This window comes from Pygocentrus nattereri, chromosome 30, assembly GCF_015220715.1.
Source record: "Pygocentrus nattereri isolate fPygNat1 chromosome 30, fPygNat1.pri, whole genome shotgun sequence".
Taxonomy (NCBI): domain Eukaryota; kingdom Metazoa; phylum Chordata; class Actinopteri; order Characiformes; family Serrasalmidae; genus Pygocentrus; species Pygocentrus nattereri.
The window spans coordinates 6,378,253-6,398,471 of record NC_051240.1 but is presented as its reverse complement, the minus strand read 5'-3'; the positions used below and the strand labels follow the sequence as shown (position 1 = coordinate 6,398,471).

General features: G+C 40.2%; 1 protein-coding gene across 1 annotated transcript in view; it reads left to right on the top strand.

The window, feature by feature from the left end:
• Positions 1-20,219, top strand: part of LOC108424797 (alpha-1,6-mannosylglycoprotein 6-beta-N-acetylglucosaminyltransferase B-like) — a 239,736-nt gene that overhangs the window by 91,319 nt on the left and 128,198 nt on the right. The window contains exons 4-6 of the mRNA XM_017693034.2: positions 10,470-10,579; positions 17,449-17,525; positions 18,854-19,024. Coding sequence (XP_017548523.1) covers positions 10,470-10,579; positions 17,449-17,525; positions 18,854-19,024 — 358 coding nt within the window. The remainder of the gene's footprint in view (positions 1-10,469; positions 10,580-17,448; positions 17,526-18,853; positions 19,025-20,219) is intronic.

Here is a 20,219-nt window from a genome sequence, read left to right as displayed (position 1 = left end):
TCTGAGACTCACCCTTAGGGCAGGTGTTTGCTAACGGGCCAGGAATTTAGAGAGAGAGCGAGAGAGACTGAGCCAGAGAATGAACAAGAGAGTCAGAGCGATAGAGACAGATAGAGGAAAGGAGAAGAGAGAGAGAGAGTGTGTGTGAGAAAGATAATGGGGAGCCGAGCTTTATCAAATTTCTTGCTTCTCAGCGGAGCAATGCAGGCCAAATGAGGGCAGGCTGAGGCAGCCGAGCCCAGCCCAGCCTCAGGCTTTAGGATCACGATACCGTTCTCTCTCTCTCTCTCTCTCTCCCACACTCTCTCTCTCTCTCTTTCTCTCTCTCTCTCTCTCTCTCTCCCACACTCTCTCTCTCTCTCTCTCTCTCTCTCTCTCTCTCTTTATCTATCTCCACCTATCTACCTCTCTTTCTCTCTTTGACCCTCTCTCTGTTTCTTTTTTTTTAATTTATTTTGTCTTTCTCCTTTTTTCTATCACTTTCTCTCTATCCCCTCTTTCTCTGTCTGTCTCTTTTTCTGTCTTTATCTTTCTCGCTCTCTCTCTCTGTCTCTCTCTCCCCCCTTCCTTACCCCTCCCTCTTTCTCCCCCTCTCTCTTTCTCTCTATCTGTCTCTTTGTGTCTCTCCCTCTCTCTTTCTTTCTCTCTTTCTCTGTCTTCTGTTAGAAATATATAAGGATTGCGATTTTTAAAACCCAAAAACTAATTTATTTTTGCTCAGTTTGTTTCACATTTGACCTTTTTAGGGCAAGTAAACACACAAAGAGGAGTCAAGGAAGTCAAAGATCTTCTCTGTTTATTTCACCCCCATCGTGGACATCCACACACCATAGTTCATTAAGACGTTCAATACGGCATCGTCAGATTCTCAGAATGGATCTCTGGTGAGAAGCTCAGTTTGATAGGCCTTCAACACCACTTCAAACACCCCTTTCTACATTCACTACTATGTGATTTACTTCTGATTCATAGCTCACTAAAGCAATTGGAGATTGTCCTGTGGAACATCCAGAGTCTGCATTTTCAATCTGTAGCACGTTTGTAGGTAGAAAAAGAGCTCTTTTATTATGACCTGAGTTTCATCAGAAGTTATTGTTTTGTGTACGTAAAGAAAAAGACATCCTTCTAAATGTTAGAATTTTTTTTCCAAAATGTAAAATATGACTCAACCCTGTCAAAATGAAACTATAGCATGAGTATTAATTCTTACGCAATTAACTGTGTAATTAATTAGTATTTCCCTAATTATATGTAAGTAATTCATGTCACAGTGACAACTCTGGATGTCTAAAGGTTTATTTGTGTTACAGACGAGCTCTGCTTGTGAAAAGGATTCGTTTATCTGATTCTCCTGGAGCTCAACATGAGGTGTGACAGGATGATGTCAGCTTCAGACACTTCCTGTTTAGTCTGGAAAAGCCGTTTTGCATGCTTGATGTTGGAGGACTTAAATTTTCCTGCTTGCTGTGAAACAGGTGATTATGTGCATTGTGAATTATTATGTGGGTTGTAAAATAGTTCCCTGAATGTGCTGCCTAATTACACCGCAAAGCCTCTAATGACTGTCCTCACCCCGCCAGACAAGCTCTCCATTTACATAATTTACTAATGAGCAATCAGGGGTTGCTAACGGTGAATGAAAGCTAGCAGGAGCCAGTTAGCACAGTCTCGCTTGCATAATGCTTACTGACCCCCTACTAGCTTTCACACGTTATTAGCAACCTTAGCATTTCTGGAATCCCTTAGAATTGAGATACACTTTTAATTAAGATACATTTTTTAATCCCACCAAGGGGGAAATTTCACCTCCGCATTTAACCCGTCCGTGAAGTGAAACACCACACACACACACACACTAGGGGGCAGTGAGCACACTTGCCCGGATCAGTGGGCAGCCCTATCCATGGCACCCAGGGAGCAATTGGGGGGTTAGGTGTCTTGCTCAAGGACACCTCAGTCATGGACTGTCGGCACTGGGGATCAAACTGGCAACCTTCCGGTCACAGGGCCAGATCCCTAACCTCCAGCCCCCAAAACGACTGCCCCCAAAAGAATCCCAGGCTTATTATATCACAAGGCTTATTTAGTGATTAAAACAGACCAGAGTTATTCTTACTTCACAGAAGTGAGCAATAGAGGTTAGTAATTGTCAACCTATTTGGAGAGACAGATGTGCAGATATACGTACGAAGGTGATATGATTTAACAAGCGGCTCTTAAAATTAAATTTTTTGGGATCTTATATAATTCAAATAAACAGTTCTGCTGCTTTCTTATGTGGCAAAATAGACAACTGAGTCTGTGAAGGGGTTTAAGAAGATACCCAAAATATTCCAAATCAATTATACCGCTACCAACACGTCGAAGCCCGGCTGCTCCAGCAAATTTAAGTGAAGAGAGAGCCATAAGATGCTAAAAGTCAAACAGAAGAACCTCAAAATTTCATTACAGGATCTGCAGGTAGCTCTGCTGATGTAAAAGTGCATGCATCAACATTAGAAAGAGGTGCACAAGGAGGACAGCAGTGCTGTCTAAAAATAGCATCAGGGCAAGGCTAAAGTTTGCTAATGAATATCTAAATAAGGACCAGGATGTCTGGAACAATGTGCCATGGACAGGCAAGTCAAAGGTAGAGTTGTTTGTCCACAGCACTAGAAGACATGTTTGATAATAAGGCCATTTTGAGCAGAAGAAACTCATTCCAGCTGTAAAGCAGGATGGTGTAAGTGTCATGTTTTAGGGCTGATTTGCTGGCCATCTTGCAATCAAAGAATCAACTATGAAGTGCCTTTCATACCAGGGAGTGCTATATGAGAACGTGAGACCATCTGTAAAGACGTTGAAGCTGAAGTAGACCTTCTAACAGGATAATGATCCCTAACATACAAGTAAATCAACCAAGAAATGAAATAAAAGAAATGGAGGTTTATAAAATGGCCTAGTTGAAGTCCAGATCTAAATCCCATTGGGATGCTGTGGGGGGATTTGAAACAGGCTATACATGCAAGAAACCCCTCAAACATTGGAACAAGCATAGGAAATGCCTACATAAAGTTGCCAAAAGGTGTAGTCCCAGTTACTGAGGCCAATGGTGTACTTCAAAATAGAATAGTGGGGCAAATAGATGACCTTGGGTTGTTGAATTGTTTCTACTAAACTACTTCTACTAATTCTACTAAACTACTAAGCCATAACTAAGCCCAACTTCACAAAACATAACCAGCCCTCAGTTAACTTAATTGCATCATTTGGCTAGTTTAATATGAACTTACATTTCTTAATAACACATCCAGCCCTTACAAAGGGCATTACGAGTTTTGAACCAAATTATTAATCATTGTTATTGCATAGTTTTGCAAGAAGGCTATGTTTCCCTAATGGTCAGAGGTTGAGTAGTGCAATGGTTTTTAATAACTTTGTCCAGTGTTTCTTCTGAAATTGAGAGTATTAATGGGGAGTTTGTCTTCCTTTGCTGCAGTAACAGCCTTTGCTCTTCTGGTAGGCTTTACACTAGATTTTGGAAAATTGCTTAGAGGATTTGATTGAGCATTAGTGAGGTCAGGTACTGATGTTGGATGGTCAGTTCTGGACACTCCAACTCATTCAAAAAGTGTTGGGTGGAGCTCCATCATGCCAGAGAAAACAGTTCCATTGCTCCACAGCCCAGATACAGGCTTTATACTCCTGTAGCCCACACTTTGCACTGGGCATGATGACCTTAGGCTCATATCCAACTGCTCCAGAGCATCCCGTTCTATTGGTCAGTGCTTTTCTATGGAGATTTTATGATCTATATGTGCATATTTGAACACCTGAATCAGCAACAGGAGCACCTTAAAGCAGCTGTATTCACCCATTAGACTAGTTGTCTGGATTCTTTCAGCTATAAATAAGTGTATATCAAGTATTTTGATTGACTTTTCATAACTTCAGTCATTCAATCAGATTTATGAACCAGAACTCTCCAGTTCATTTGGATATGTTTCATGTTTTATTCCAAGCTTTGTTTTAATGTTTTATTTCATTCAAATGAATCCAACTGTGGAGCAAAAACAGAGGACAGAACCGGGCTGTGAACAGCTCTTGCTCTTATTCATCTCTCTCAATTTATACACTTTTCTCTCCTCGCCCTCTCGCCTCTCACAACACATACAACCTCCACCCTCTTTTCTCCTTCTCTCCTTATTTACACATCCTCCCTCTCTCTCTTAAGTGTGCTGTCATGGTGACAGATCAAATCAAAAGAGGGTGACACAAAGGGTGACCCGTGCCATGATGTGGTCAGCAAAGCTGACCCCCATGGCATTTGCTTTTTTCTACAGCAGGGACCAGGGTCCCCCACGGGACCGGACGGCATGACAGCTGACCCTTAGCAAGGTCAGCACGGCTACTCCGACTGAATATCTTAAAGACGTCTGCAGAGCAAAACAAACTTTTCTTGGCATATCTATTGCCTAGGGACTTCACAGCCTCAGTGGCTTCATGCGGAGAACATTTAGAGATGTTTTTGTCATTTCACTATGCATAATTATTACGTGTCATTTATACAGCCAAGCTTGAATATTTAGGAGCAGACCAATCGCAGTTACACTGTATTTTCACCGTGGTGTGAAATGGAATGCTTGAAGAAAGGAGATCAAATCCATGTAAATAAACTGCACATGTACTGTATTTTATTCACTGCTGTTAATTTCCAGAATGAACATTTACAAAAGCAAATCTTCACTTTTATTTTGTTTATTTTAATGGTTGTTGCTGTCATTAGTATGGCAAAACACTATATCAGAGTAACTAGTTGAACTAGTGGGTTACAGTTGAATTACAGTAGCAGGTGACATTTATAAATTTAACTGTAATTGTACAGATTTTTTTTTTTACCAAAAATATGGGCTTTTTTGATTTTTTTCAACAGTACAAAATTGATTTAAGTTTTGCGTAAGCATGAAAAGTAAACATACTGTGGGTTTTTGTACGTATGGCGTATTATTTTGATGAGAAATATCTGTTTCTGTCTACTGTGTGACTACAGATATGAAAAGGAGTTGGCTTCATGAGGTCCAGCGCTTGGTAATAAAGCTTTATAAGAGTCAGTCACTCTATATTGTGTCAATACAGTGTTGCTTGCTTAATAAAAACATTTTATTGATGGCATGATCTGCCCCTAAATACTCAACGGTGGCTTTATAAATATGTTATGCTACGATTTTCAGGGTTTCCTGCTTTTTTGCTTTATTTTCAATAACAGAACACTGGAGATATTATATGTCATGAGTATCTTCATTACAGTGTTGATCTGCTGCGACCGAATCATGGCTGTGATACCTCATGTTCTTATTGCATTGTTTACTGTAATGAGTTACACTCATATTCGACAAGTTCAAACCTGCTGTAGGCCGTTTTCACAAGAAACACAAGTGCTTAAATGTGGGTAAAAGAAATTCCACTATTGCCTTTCGGACGCTTACTAACCTCAGAAATATAAGCATTCACATCACTTCAGCCTCAGAAAGGTGCGTCACTTTATCTTTGTCATAGTCGTCATATAAATGATTCATGGAAAAACTACAGCTGTCAGAGGACAATAATGTCAGCCAACATCTAGATCAATGAATAGTGACGATAACTGTAACCAAATCGCTAAATATGGAGATGTTGAAACAGCTTGCTGATAATAAACCTGTAAATGCAGCCAAAAGGTAAAGGTTAAGTTGGCCTTTGGGGGGGGGGGGGTGTGCCAGGAAGTCAGGGTCCATAGCGCCACTGTAGATGTTTTCTTATTTGCATTTATAAGCACTCAATTAAGTTTCCTGTTATGTTTAATCTGTAACAAGAAACTCTAAAACACTTAGAAGTCACCAAGGGGGCTTTATTCACCAGCACCAATGAATAAATCTACTCCCTGAGCACTCATTTTCTCAGCTCCTGATCATTTTTGGGGGAGAAAATGAGAACGGTTCCTCAGAAAGCAGCAGTGGCAGCAACTTTACAGCACAAACTACATGGTAATATTGGTCAGCAGTTTAATGTTAGCACAGAGGGTTTTTTTTTCCTCCATATGGAGGAAAAAGTTTACTCCTTTGTTTTCTGCTGCTTATCATCAGCTCACAAACCACTGAAACTTCAACTTTTTGCATCAAGCTTAAATGTTATTGCTATTGAATCAAATAAATGTAATGGATTATTGGATAATGGATTGTCTTTCTTCTAGAATATACTGTACACACACTACACCCTTAGCAAAAAATCTATATAGTACCAAAAAACTTATATGGTGCTATATAGAACCATTTTCATGAATTCTTTCTATAGACTCTCTATCTACAGCACATTGTGCTCAATGTGAAGAACTATTGCAATGCATAGAACCCTCTTTTCATGCGTTAATGGTTTCAAGTGTTAATGGTTCTATAAAGATCCATTTTCCTCACTAAAGAACCCTAGAAGAACCACTTTCTAAGAGTGTAACACTAGCACTTAAACACAGTCAGATCCTACAAAATCGACGTACGAAAACAACGATGGTATGAATGTTTCTACACTTTATACAGAACTACAAGCGAGAAATAATTAAACACAATCTGAAAGGACGTGTCTCAGGGTGTTGACGCCGTGGGGTGCCTAGGAGGGTTAAGTGGTAATTAGACGTGTGGCTATAGAAATGGACACATTGAGGGCCAGGCTGTGACAGCTCGTCAGACAGAGAGATGAATGTCCTTGTTGGTGTGACATTAATTCGCCAGTGGATTGGTGAGGCGTCACTGGGCTGAGATGGGTGAGACAGCGTCTGGGGATTTGGGGCTGGGGGCAGTAATCCACTCTGAGAGAACAGGATGATTGCTTAGGTTTTATGGCACCTTCAAATGCCCCAAGGTCGAGCAGCAGCTCTGTAATAACTGACCCTTGGGTGATCCCTAATAACGTGTGATGGCGTCTTTTGTGGGCCGGTTGACAGCGCTGTAACCGGTCATTCAGTGTGATGGGGGTGAAGCTGATTATAGCAGGTCATTCCTTTGCTCCAAGCCATATTTCATCTGATGCAAAAGATGGCTAGGAGTCTACAGTGATTGTCATATTGATATGTTATATATAACTAATTACATAGTTATATAATTGATCACATTACTTTCCGTTCTGTATCGTCATACTTGTGTTTGTACTGCAAAAATAGATTTGATTTTGCTGAAAGGTATGTTGTACTTGTAATATTTGAAAGGAATGAGTCACAGATTTCAGATGTAAACATAAAAAAGAAGGAAAGAAAAGAAGGAAGGAAAAGAATGATGAGAAAGGAAAGTTCACCAAGTTTGGACCATTTTCTTTGAATAGTCTTTCAATGCGCTCACAATTAACCCACATTATAAAAGGTTCTTTAGCATTTAGCATGCAATTACACACTTTCACCAGAGAGGTCTCCAAATCCCAAAAACTTACACAGTGTAGCTTTAAGAATAGTAACAACATGGAATAAGGCAAGGAACGGCATGTGAGTTTCCAATTTACTACTGATATTTTCGTAAATATGTTTCGTAATGGAAGGTTGTAAAAAAAGACATTATGAGAGACTAGACCTCAGGCAAAATCCAACCTCTCAAAATTCACATTTTGATTCACAATCAGAAGGATTTATGCTTCAGCAGAAAATGAAGGCTGGAAGTATTTTGCAGAGGACAAAGGCAGAGGATGGCTCTTGAGCAGTGATGTACATGGTCCTAGGACCCATTGACGTGGATAATATGCTGCAGGACAGCTACTGCTCACTTGCTTAGTGGTGTGAGAGGTCTTTCTGTATCTCTTCCCCAACTCCAACTGTCACTCATCACATCAGCTGAGGAGAGTTAGATGGCTCCATCCGGTGAACCACCTTTCCGCAGCACTTGGCTCTGCCATCCGCAATACTGGTGCTGGACCATGTTTTGTGGGGTTTCAGCACCTTGGAGAGCGCCAGGCTGCTCGGGTGCAGCTCTTATATAATGAGCTGAGGCTGCCGGTTGGGACCGTCATCACAGTATAGATATGCAAATGACACTTATCTGCTTAAATATGCATATATTTGCATATTTTAGGAACCAAAAATCTAGAATATGAAATAAAAAGACTGTTGAAATCTTATTGGTTTATTATTTAAATAAAAAAAACACTATGATCTATTATCAAAGCATTTTCAGTGTACTTTGTAGTACAAAATCTAGCATAACTTCAGCTATTAGTGATGTATTAGGATATCATTCTGGAATGTCCTTCAGAATAAGGTTAGTAGTGAGTATGTAGAAGCTCATAAATATTGGTCTTCTAGAAGCTGAGATTTTTGGCTCTGAATATGGAGAAGAGAATTTGAGGAAAATGGTTTTAAGAATGAGCCTCAGACCTGAGGTGAGATTTCAGAAAACATAAGCCCTTGAAAATTTATATATTTTTGTTGAAATTTGACTTTTGTTTTTAAACGATAGTTTAAGAGATGGCACATCATAGAATCTCTCCAAGAAGCTGAACAGTAGTCATTTCCACCTGTAATGTCTTGCCTTGTGTGTTTTTTTTTATTCCAATTTAAAAACATTTAAGATTGTATGCTGTTGTTTATATACATGAACACTGCTCGTATATACACTTACAGAACATTACTGGCTGAGTTGCATTACAGTTGTTTTGTAAACTCAACTCATAACAGGTTTATAACTAAGTGAAAACAGCTGCTTCACAATAATCTTAGTGTTATCTATTGTTAGTATGGTACAGTAGATAACTGTAAACGTAATCAAGTTGCAGACAGTAATCTACTGTCATTTTACAGTGAAATGTTTTACGATGTACTCTCTGAAGTTGCTGTGATGGTGAACTCAGGCTGGTTAACTCGTACACATTTACTAGCTCTTGCTGAAAGCTTGTTGCTGCTCTCGGCGTTTCTAACAGTGCATGTTCAATGGGCTTCTGTTAGCACTTTCTCTCGATGTGCCGCTATTACACCCCTCTGCTAACGATCCAGCTCCATTCACTCGCTGTAATGTGCGGAGAAACGCTGAGGCTAAATTGTATTGGCGGGTTTTTGGGATTTTTCTATTTCACGCTCCATCCAAGTGCCTCGCAATTAGCATCTCTACTGCCTGTTAGTGCTCCTGCCTGTTTGTAGAAGGAGAGAGAGAAAGAAATAAGATGCAATAAGGGAGTTTGAGAAGGTACAAAGTGAGAGAGTGAGATGTAGATGTAGAGAGAGAATCAATGGCACTGAGAAGCTACAAGGTGTAAATTGCCAATGTTCATTATGAAGCTCAACAGACTGGAACGTCACAAGGAGTTTTGTCTGTACTAGTGCTACAAATGTGAAATATGAATAATAAAGCTAAATTCTTAAAAGCTATGAAGGCCATGTGTGTGATTAACTGCAGATTTTGAACAATAAAAGTTAGGTCCCTTTTTTTATCGTACTTCTGTAATTACTGTGTAGTTATAAATTAGAAGTGCTTGCAATAAAAGTGATGTATTCATTGTTACAGATGGATTACAGTATTATATATATATAATATAATTATATATACATATAATTACATATAAAATGTAATTATATGAATTGACATATTTCACAGAATGTATTATAATTAATAACATTTTTCTTCTTGTTTAATTACATATGTTTAATAAGGTGACCTGCTCCAACAACACGTCTTACTAATTTACATTGCATCTGTACAGGAAACACCAGCTTTCCTAACATTTATCTACCTATGCTTGTGACACAAGAATGTCTAATGTGACTGTATTTACACAGAAACAGCACACATTTTAACAGTATTTCTATGTAATTTATTTCCACAAAAGTACCGCAAACACAGTGTATAATCTGCAATATCATTACTACCCAGGAACTGTACACTTATTTTAATGTGTAACTTTAAAATATTTGTGTTATAGGATTAATCCCATTTATATATACCGTTCTGTAATTACACAGCACCTTCATAAAGATGCTGTGTAAATGTAATTACATTAAAGAAACATTTGAAGGCAGAACTTTGCTTATTGTGTCACACAACAGGCCTACCACTACAACTAAGTAAAAGTTAGGAAGGTTGCCGTTTCCTTTGCAGATGCAGTGAAAGGACTTTCATAATAAATACACACTTCCAGCTACAATCAGAGATGCCTTGCTGAAAAATGAGCAGGTCATGCAAGTTTAAATACCCTCATCCTGTTACACATGAGAAAATGGGCTGTTACTAGTAAGATACCTTTGTGAAAATACACTGATAAAACTTTTTAAAGTTTGTACACAGTTCATGCATGTCATAAAGATTGTTTTAGAAACTACGTAAATACCAATAAAAGTACTGGAGCTCAGGGCTGTTTACAGCTCACACAGACCAAAAGTGCAAAGGGGGCCAATTTAACCCCTGCTGACATCACGACAGCAACATCCCAGATGACACACAACAATATTGACCTGTGTGTGTGTGTGTGTGTGTGTGCGTCTGTGTTAGGATCCAGCCAGCTGGACTGGTGGAGAGAATCCAGGCCATCGCCCAAAACGTGTCCAATATGGCGGTTCGAGTGGAGCAGATTTTTCAGAACAGCATGGCGGCATCCAGAGGTACCATTCAATGAGTACACACACACACACACACACACACACACACACACACACACACACACACACACAGGAGACACTTTCAGTTTCTCAAAGAAATCTGCAGACATACCTCTAAAGTTCAGTCTTAGAAGCTGGTTGATCATTTTCTGAAGTAATCAAACACACTCAGTGATGCTGAAGCCTGGACTCTGTTGTGTTCAGTCCATTGTTCTGAGAACACCAGCAGTTACTTTGTATGATTTTCAAATCTCTCAAATATTTAAGTGCAAATCTACCAGGTCTTCCAGATGGATATTAGGAGTCTCAATCAGCTTTTGAGCTCACAAGTCATGAAATTTCCTCACTACTAAATATTCCACAGTCAACTGTCAGTGGTATTATAGTGGTATAATAGTATAAAAGTGGAAGCGATTGCGAATGACAGCAACTCAGCTAAGAAGTGGTAGGCCATGTAAAATGACAGAGGTCAATGCTGAGGCGTATAGTGCGCAAGGGTTGCCAACTTTCTGCAGAGTCAATCACTACAGACCTCCAAACTTCATGTAGCCTTCAGATTAGCTCAAGAACAGTGTAGAGAGCTTCATGGAATGGGTTTCTGTGGCTGAGCAACTGCAGCCAAGCCCTACATCACCAATACAAATCGTCGAATGCAGTGGTGTAAAGCACCACCACTGGACAATAGAGCAGTGGAGACGTGTTCTCTGCAGTGATGAATCACGTTTCTCTGTCTGCCGATCTGATGGACGAGTCTGGGTTTGGTGGTTGCCAGGAGATGGTACTTCGGTCTGACTGCAAGTGCCAAGTGTAAAGTTTGGTGGAGGGGGTATTATGGTGTGGTGTTGTTTTTCAGAAGTTGGGCTCGGCCCCCTTAGTTCCAGTGAAAGGAACTCTTAATGTTTCAGCAGACCAAGAGATTTTGGTCAATTTCATGATCCCATCTTTCTGGGAGCAGTTTGGGGACGGCCTCTTCCTGTTCCAACATGACTGTGCACCAGTGCACAAAGCAGGTCCATAAAGACATTGGTGAGCTATTTTGGTGTGGAAGAACTTGACTGGGCAGCACAGAGTCCTGACCTCAACCCGATATACAACCTTTGGGATGAATTAGTGCAGTTAGAGTGGAAACTGTGAGCCAGGCCTTCTCATCCTACATCAGCGCCTGACCTCACAAATGCGCTTCTGGAAGAACCGTCAAATCACACTCTTAAACCTGGTTGAAAACCATGCCAAAAAAGTTGAAGCTATAATAGCTGCAAAGGGTGGGCTGACAACATATTAAAACCTATGGATTAAGAATGGGTAATCACTTAAGGTAATATGCATGTGAAGGCAGACGAGCGAATACTTTTGGAAATTTAGTATATATATAATATTTCATAACTTCATCCTAATTTAAACCCCAGGAAGCCAAAACAGACGGTTTTATGGAGCTTTAGTAAAAAGCACTTTACAGAGTCAGGAGCATTTTATAGCCTTCCTCACTAGTCCTCCTCTTGTTTTTTAACCAGTTCTGAAAAAGTATAAAAACAAACACCCAAACATACACACCACAGCCTTAATGCTTGAAGCAATGCAACATGGGACATAAGGTTACACTGAGGATTATGAGATGATATGCAGCTCCACAGCATCTGATTAGATCAGCCTTCTGCAGAGGCTGAAGATAAGAATGTGGCAGTTTCACATGGCTGCTTAAATAATTTTCACAGAAATTGGTCACATTTGTCAAAATGAGCTACTATTGGCCTTATAGAAATGTGCATCTCAAGCTCGGCTGTGACGCACATCCTGAGATTTGTTGGTTTGGAAATCCATGGAAGTGGGAAATGAATGGCGGACAGCCGGCAGTAAAAGCAAATTAAGCAGAGTGCGTTCGGCATGCCGGAGGATTTAAACCCTGTTTTTTATTCACATTTACATTTTATTGCCGGCTCAGACGCTATTGATTTAGTCAATGTCCACCATCCTGACTTAATCAAACTATAAAAATCCTCTGGCCCTCTCAGTGGATGTAAATTTTGTTCTGTTCTCCTCATGGGCTTCAGGAAGCACCTCTTTGAATCCAGCACTCCCTCCAGCAATCACAGAGGCAACACTTTAATGGAGAACGCCCATATTAGGAGTTCCTGACATTTCCTGACACTAAAAGATGTTTCCTGAGGCGCTAACTATGACCATTCATTAATATCCTGAATCATGACATAATTATACCATATATAGATGCATAATGTGGTTTCAGAGTATGAATCATTTAAAGAGCCCATACCCTGCATTTTACCTGTATTTTATTCTTTATTTCTTTGAGCTCTACTAATGGTGTTTGTGTGATTTTATGTAACAGAAGATGTCATAGCTCATTCTGATATGGCTATTTTCCAACCTCTGTTTATCCCTTAGAATTAGACCGTAGCTCTGATCCAAAGCCTAGGCTGCGTTTTCTGGCTGTTACATCATAGAAGCCTGTTCCAAAGTGAAGGATCCTGCGTATTCAGGCTAGAAAAGCAGCCCACATTGTGAGCGATTTTCGAGGATGCAACAGATTTATCCTTCCAGGCCTTCGGTTACCCACAGTTCTATGCGGGTACCAAAAAAATAAAAATAAAATAAATAAATAAATAAATAACTGCAACACAAAAATGATGGTAAACAACGCCGTTGGAGCAGAGCTTGTTTTAAAAACTTGTTCACATCCTTGAACTCATCTTTGTTACCTTATAAAGTCTGGCATGATTCATAAATAAAGCATTCGTCCATATATCGTATTTTATTCACAAGTAAATGTGTATTTGTAGTTTATTGTAGTACATGAGAACATCTCCTCCATGTCTGTGAAGAAATGAAAAAGCAAAAAACACAATCCACAGCCTCATTAGGACTGTTCCATTTGTGTGACCAATAGGCTGCTAGGGAGGAGTCTTCATAGGGCAGTCCTACTGGGGACCCACACTACGTTGGCTGCAGCCTAGGCTGTGGGGCACAGCTTGTTACTGTTTCTGTGCCTTTAAGATGGAAATAGGTAAATGACATCTGTTCTGATTGGATATCATGCTGCATTTAAAGAGCAGTCTGGGCTGAAACACTCCTTATAACTTCATCATGAATGGGTGGAGCTAAACAGCTATGAGGGGGGTATATGTCAGTGTATTGGTCGATGTGTTCTATAAGGACTGGAAACTATGTGTTCTATATGGACTGCTTGCAACTTTAACAATATTTACATAGTGCACTGTTAGAAATAAAGATGCTGTGCAGGCTAATTTTTTGTTCAATAAGTTACAAACAATGTAATTGTACCCTCAAAGATACAACAGTGGTCTTACGCTCTAATTGTGTACCTTAAATAAGTTTTTCCTGGTGAAAAGTACAGATTTGTATTTTTTTTATAACCTAATGTTTTAAAAAAGAACAATAAAATAAAAAGCCTGAAGACGAGGCAGGGTGTGTGGAGTTGATACAACTTATATCAGTAAATTTCACTTTATGGAAATCAAATTCTATTAGGCTCATATATTTCTACATGGTTTTTAACTGTGCTGGGATAGTTACAAAAGAAGTCCATTATGAATGACTTATTACTTCTTTAATGGGATTACTTTACTGATTATAGCCTCATTAGTTTACTGCTAAGTTACTCTGTTAACTCTCACACATTTGTACCCACAGCAAAGTACAAGAGAAACCCCAGTTGACCTTCTCAGTAGTTTATTTAGATAGAAATATCCAGGGGCTCCCGAGTGGCACAACCATCTAAGTAAGCCCTGTCTTCAGGTGATCACAAGTTTGATCCCTAGTGATGCAACAGCCATCTGTAGCCAGGAGATGAGAGCCCATAATTGGCCTCGCTCTCTGGGTGGGTAGGATGCCCCCTCTCGCCCACCCCATCACCCCATCACATGACTGCGATGCTAGTCAGCACAGGTGTCTTTTAGCTGATGTAACAGATCTGGCAATTGTCACTTTCCTCCAAGCGCATTCAGCTGTCCAATGATGTGGCTTCACAGGTCTCACAGGAAGCCTGTTTTGGCCTTCACCCTCCTAGCGTTGATAGTATTGTGTGGGGGAGTGTTAACTAGTAGGTGGAATTGGAGACGACTAAATTGGGGAGAAAATTGGATAAAAACCAGAAGAAAAAAGAAATATCCAATCACAATGAACATCATTTAAAGGGCCCTTATCATGGAAAACAGAATTTTTCTTATTTTTTAAGCCCTTAGAATCTCAGTCTTATTACAAGGCTTCTTACTCAGCATTTACAGGGACTTCAATGCAAACTGATTGAGCTATTCTGAGTGGGCCCTTGCCACTTAAGGGGTTAAATAAAAGAGTTTGATGGGGTACATAAACACAAAGTTTGAACACATACCATTTCTTCCACACTCCAAATTGACTATATATGGACACTAAGCTGCCTGTTTAAATTCACTGTTTAATCATGTCATGTCATGTCATCACGTTGAGTGTGTTTACTATCATAATAGGATTTCTGCCGTTATCTTATTATTCAAATGATAATGTAAAGAGCACACTGATTTCTCAGATCAGAGTAAGGTCTAGAAATGTGATTAAGAAATCTGCTAAAGAGAGCGGGGTTTTAGCACAGTTATCAGATTTCTCAGTGCATGTAAACTTACTCAGATTTCTTTCTGATTTCTCAGTCTGCGCATGTGAGAAAACAGACCGTGGCGCGGGAAATAAGCGAGCAGCAAATCAAATCAATATGTGCTTGATTAAATGAAAGATTTAAATATTCTTCATCTTTTAGAAGATGCGCGTTCATATTTTCATCTAAAGTTCAATGTTAAAAAAAGGCATGGCATGAAATTTGAGTTTTACATTACGCTTGCATCACATCTTCTTCCAGGAGTGTCACACATCCCTCCGGTACACTACAAGACCCTGAACCGAATACAGAGTCCACTGAGAACTCAAACTCCCAGGATCCCTCTGAGAGTCATGTGATAATCTCACCACACCGCTCCACCAATCATCTCCGCTCCAGATCACCAGAGTTCTGATTACGGACTGCTGTTTCTCATTCACCAAGCTCAGTCTTTCTATTGCGCTTTGTGAAGTAGTGCCACTGTGTCTGCACGTGTTTACCAAGCCTTCTACGTCTCTGTTTGCTACTTTGTGTATGACCCGTTCCGTCTCTTCATTTGCCTTTGGATTGCCCCTGTATTGTTGGATTTCTCTTGTCGGTACTTGACCTTGCTTCCCGTTTTCGACTTGGCCTTAGCGTTCCCCTTTTGTTTTGTCTGCTCTGTTTGGTTTTGACCTCCGCTCGCTCGACTTCCGTGTTTTTGCCTAGCCCCCTTTATAATAAACACCTTGCTCTATTGTACCTGTGCCTACCTGTTCTGTACAGAAGCCTCACAGTGAGTTTATGGGCTGGTTGCAAAGAAATCCTGTCATATAGACTCATATAGACCCAGAGTTTCCCATTATCTGATTTTTCAAGTGCATGTAAACATGTTGATCGGATTACTGACAAAATCTCATTATCTGCAGTTAGTTATTGGATTGTTATGTGCATTTAACACACTCATTGACATATCTTCAGTCCACAGCAGTAAACACTGAGGTTATACATGGGTTACAGCCTCAAACAAACGAGGGGTTTCTGATAAAGTGGCCAGTGAAAGTATATGGCCATTTAAATAGTTTGCAGAAAACTCAGTGATGCATAACATGTGTGAAGGTGATGTTTTTAGCCCCAGGTTTGCTCTGTGTGCTGTCTGTACTATCTGTGTGATCTTGTGGCATTTGATTGTGGGTGGATTTGATTTGACGCAGTTGTTTCTGAGTGCTAGCAGATTCTGGAGGTTGCTGGGGTTGTGTGTGTGTGTGTGTGTGTGTGTTGGGGGTCTGGACTCTCTCATTAGCCAAATGGAGGCCTCAGTAGGAGTAGAGATGTTCAGCTTCATCTACTTCATCAATCTCCGCTCTCCTGCTCTGGAGGCAGGCTGCCCGCTGGCCACTAGCACACTAACACACTGACGAGCAGTTAGCTAACTCAGTGGAGCAATTAATGCGCTGACTTCAGCCCCATAGAGAGAGAGAGAGAGAGAGAGAGAGAGAGAGAGGGAGAGAGGGAGAGAGGGAGAGAGGGAGGGAGGGAGGGAGGGAGTAAGCGCCACTGCATATGGTGCTGGATGTTTAGTGTGTATGTTTATATCCTGTAGCTCTTTAATGTGAATTGCGCTGCTTTAAAGTAATATCCTCTTTTTCAAAAACAGAAGCGGAATAAAAAAGGACATTAACAACAAATGACAAATCAACTGAATAAGTACAATATTTTTGAATATGTTGTGATATTTGTTGTGTCAGTTCTCTATAAAGAAAATGGACGAGAAGGGGGCAGGAAATGAGCTCATGTGCTATGGTCATGCATTTTAGCAGTTGGTTATTCTACATTTTGTCCAGGCTTTTCATCGTTAGCAAAAATTAGGATGGCCAGAAATATTTCAGAGTACTGGGGCAACAGCCCACCACTTTGTGTTTGCGGTCTTGATGCATACATGAAAACAATGGTCCACTCTCCTTAAATTGCACGGACCACGGATCAGAGAGTCAAACACAGAGGCAGAGCCAATCAATATCTTCACTGGATGAAATAAATAAATAAATAAATCTTTATTGGAGCTTCACTGTCTCCCAAACAGTGAACCTTTCATCATTTAGTGTATTATTAGATGCATTTATAAAGGTAACTGAAACTATACTGGAATTGAAAACCAAAATAAAAAATTAAAGCTGGTAAATAAATAAATATGAATGTAATTTAATGAACATTTTTAAAAGGTTATAATTCTGATCTACTCATTATAATTAGTTGTTTTCTGTGTCCTTTATCGTTGTTCTCTCTGCAGTTGTTAGAGAAGGAACATCAGGTCAGTGTGATGTTCCCAGAGACCCCCACTTCCCTGACTGCCCGGGAAAAGTGGACGTAAGTATCTGGGGGTTCACTCCCTGTGATTGCAGATAAGATGGATGAGGCATCGGCTGGGCGTCCACTACACGACTTTAACAACCTCAATAGACTTCTGAAACAGAGAACGTCACACACTTAACTTCAGTTTGTCACAGAATTCCTTGTCTTTTTGTGGCGAGGGAGCTCAGACTAGACGACAGGACAAAGACAGAGAATAACACACATAGTTTGGGCTATGAAAAAGAACTCAGACTCCCAGATCTCCTCGGATCACATGACACAAACAAAGCTAAACGTGCTAGACCGGACCTGTATATGCGTAGCTAAAGCACAAACTAGGCATCTTTATGGGGTCAAGCTGGAGAAATATTTCACAACAAACTGGCAGCTGAGCTGAAATTGTCAACAGAGTGCTTTGACATCTGGATCCACCTTTATAAACATGATATCGGCTTTTATCTGCCTGTGTTTTACACTTAGCTCCCCTATCTCCACCGTGAGTCACGTCCGATCGAGCTCCTGACCTGGAAAATCGCTTATGAATAACATTAAAATTTGTCATGAGGGGGAAATAAATTCAGGCAAAAACCATGTAGTGTAGGCCCAGCCTTATTTATTTATTATAATTGCCTATGAAGAGTATAGCATCATTACCAGTCGGGCTCATTTAAGAACTGTGTACAGTATTATTGTGTATAAAGTCACAATGTAGAACCATTTGTACTAATGAAATGTAGTAATAATGGTGTAATTCCAACCTTTCAATGGAACTCAACTCGAGCTGAGTTGAATGGCTCGCCTGATCAACCTGAATAAAATTGCTTCATGTGGTAACTTCATTATTTTTAAGTAAAATAACTTGTTTTATTCAAGCTAAATAAATACTTTGAATGAATGATTCATTCACTCAGCGCAATAGTTTGAGTTAATAAAACTAGTTCAGTTGCTTGTTACCACATGAAGTACATTACATTTACATTTACGGCATTTGGCTGACGCTCTTATCCAGAGCGACTTACAATTTGATCATTTTACACAAGTAGGCGAAGGTGGTGTTAGGAGTCTTGCCCAAGGACTCTTATTGGTATAGTGTAGGGTTCTTACCCAGGTGGGGGATTGAACCCCAGTCTACAGCGTAGAAGGCAGAGGTGTTAACCACTACACTAACCAACCACCATCCAAGTAATTTATTTAGGTTGATCTGACGAGCAATTTTTTTATAGTGTACAATTCCCAAAATTACTTTAATTAATATTCCATAATCAAGCATCTGTGTGTGTTGTGAATCCGTGTCCAGCTGTCTTATTTTGTACTGATTTTGTGGCTTTGATTGGCTGCTGTAGTGGATGCGGTCCCGCTGGACCTCGGACCCCTGCTATGCCTTCTACGGCGTGGATGGCTCAGACTGCTCCTTCTTGATCTACCTAAGTGAAGTGGAGTGGTTCTGCCCACCGCTAGCATGGAGAAACCACAGCAGCCCACCTGTGCTACAGAAAAACCCACCCAAACGACAGGTGAGGGAGTCAAGCCTATGCCATTAGCCTTTTGTTTACTGCTTTAGGGTTTGATTTCTGTCTTAACTATTTCTCACTTGAAGCTCACAGACACGCAACGTGGAAAAACAGCTGGAAAAAACATGCAGAATGTAATTTATTGTGTAATTATTATGCAATAATTGTGTAACTGCATGTTAACATTGGAATAGTGTAGCAAAACAATGTTTTTGTTAAAACAATAAAATTGTTTTACTATATTAAAAATATTGTAATAGTAATATACATTCATTGATAATATTTGTTCTATACATTCTTTTGCTCTCTCTCTCTCTCTCTCTCTCTCTCTCTCTCTCACACACACACACACACACACACAGAGACACACAGCCTCTTGTTTTTTGGCCCTTTGTGCTGAATTAATGAGTTGTAACTGTAATTCCTGGTGCTGCCTGCATCTCTAGTGCTATTTACAGAAATGTGTTCCAGGCTGATTCCTGCCTCATGTAGGGTGTGTGAGTCTGTGTGTGTGAGTCTGTGTGTGTGTGTGTGTGTGTGTAGGTGTGTGTGTGTGCACGCATGTGTGCTTAGCTTTCAGAAACAATTCCCTGACATGAAGCTTGTTTTCCGTCCTGACTCTAAAGTAAAACTAGAGTCACGCCACAGTGTTCATGCTTTTACACTTCCTCTTACATTCTCATGACTTTGTCCACCTTAACCACACTATATGGACAAAAGTCTTGGCACGCATCTCCTGTTTACTGAGTTCAGGTGTTTTACCCACACCCACTGCTAAAAGGTGTATAAAATTAATCAAATAGCCTTGCAGTCTTGACAGAGAAATACTGCTAGTTAAATGGGTTGTACTGAAGAGCTCAGTGGCTTTAAACATGGCGCTTTTAACACAAGTCAGTTTGTGAAATTTCTGTCCTGCTAGATCTGCCCCAGACAACTGTAAGTGCTGGGAGCACTTACAGGAGCAACGGGGAGCACCTGGGAGCAACAACAGCTTAGCCAGGGAGTGGTAGACCATGCAAACTCACAGAGTGGTGCTGGAGATTGGTGAAGTGCACAGTGTCAGTGCTCTGTTCAATCTCTCACTAAAGAGTTCTGCCTCTGGTAGCAACATCAGCAAAAGAACTGCACATTAGGTGCTTCATGAAATGGAGTGATTGAGGAGAATGTTTGCTGTATATTGCTTTTTGTTGTATAACAA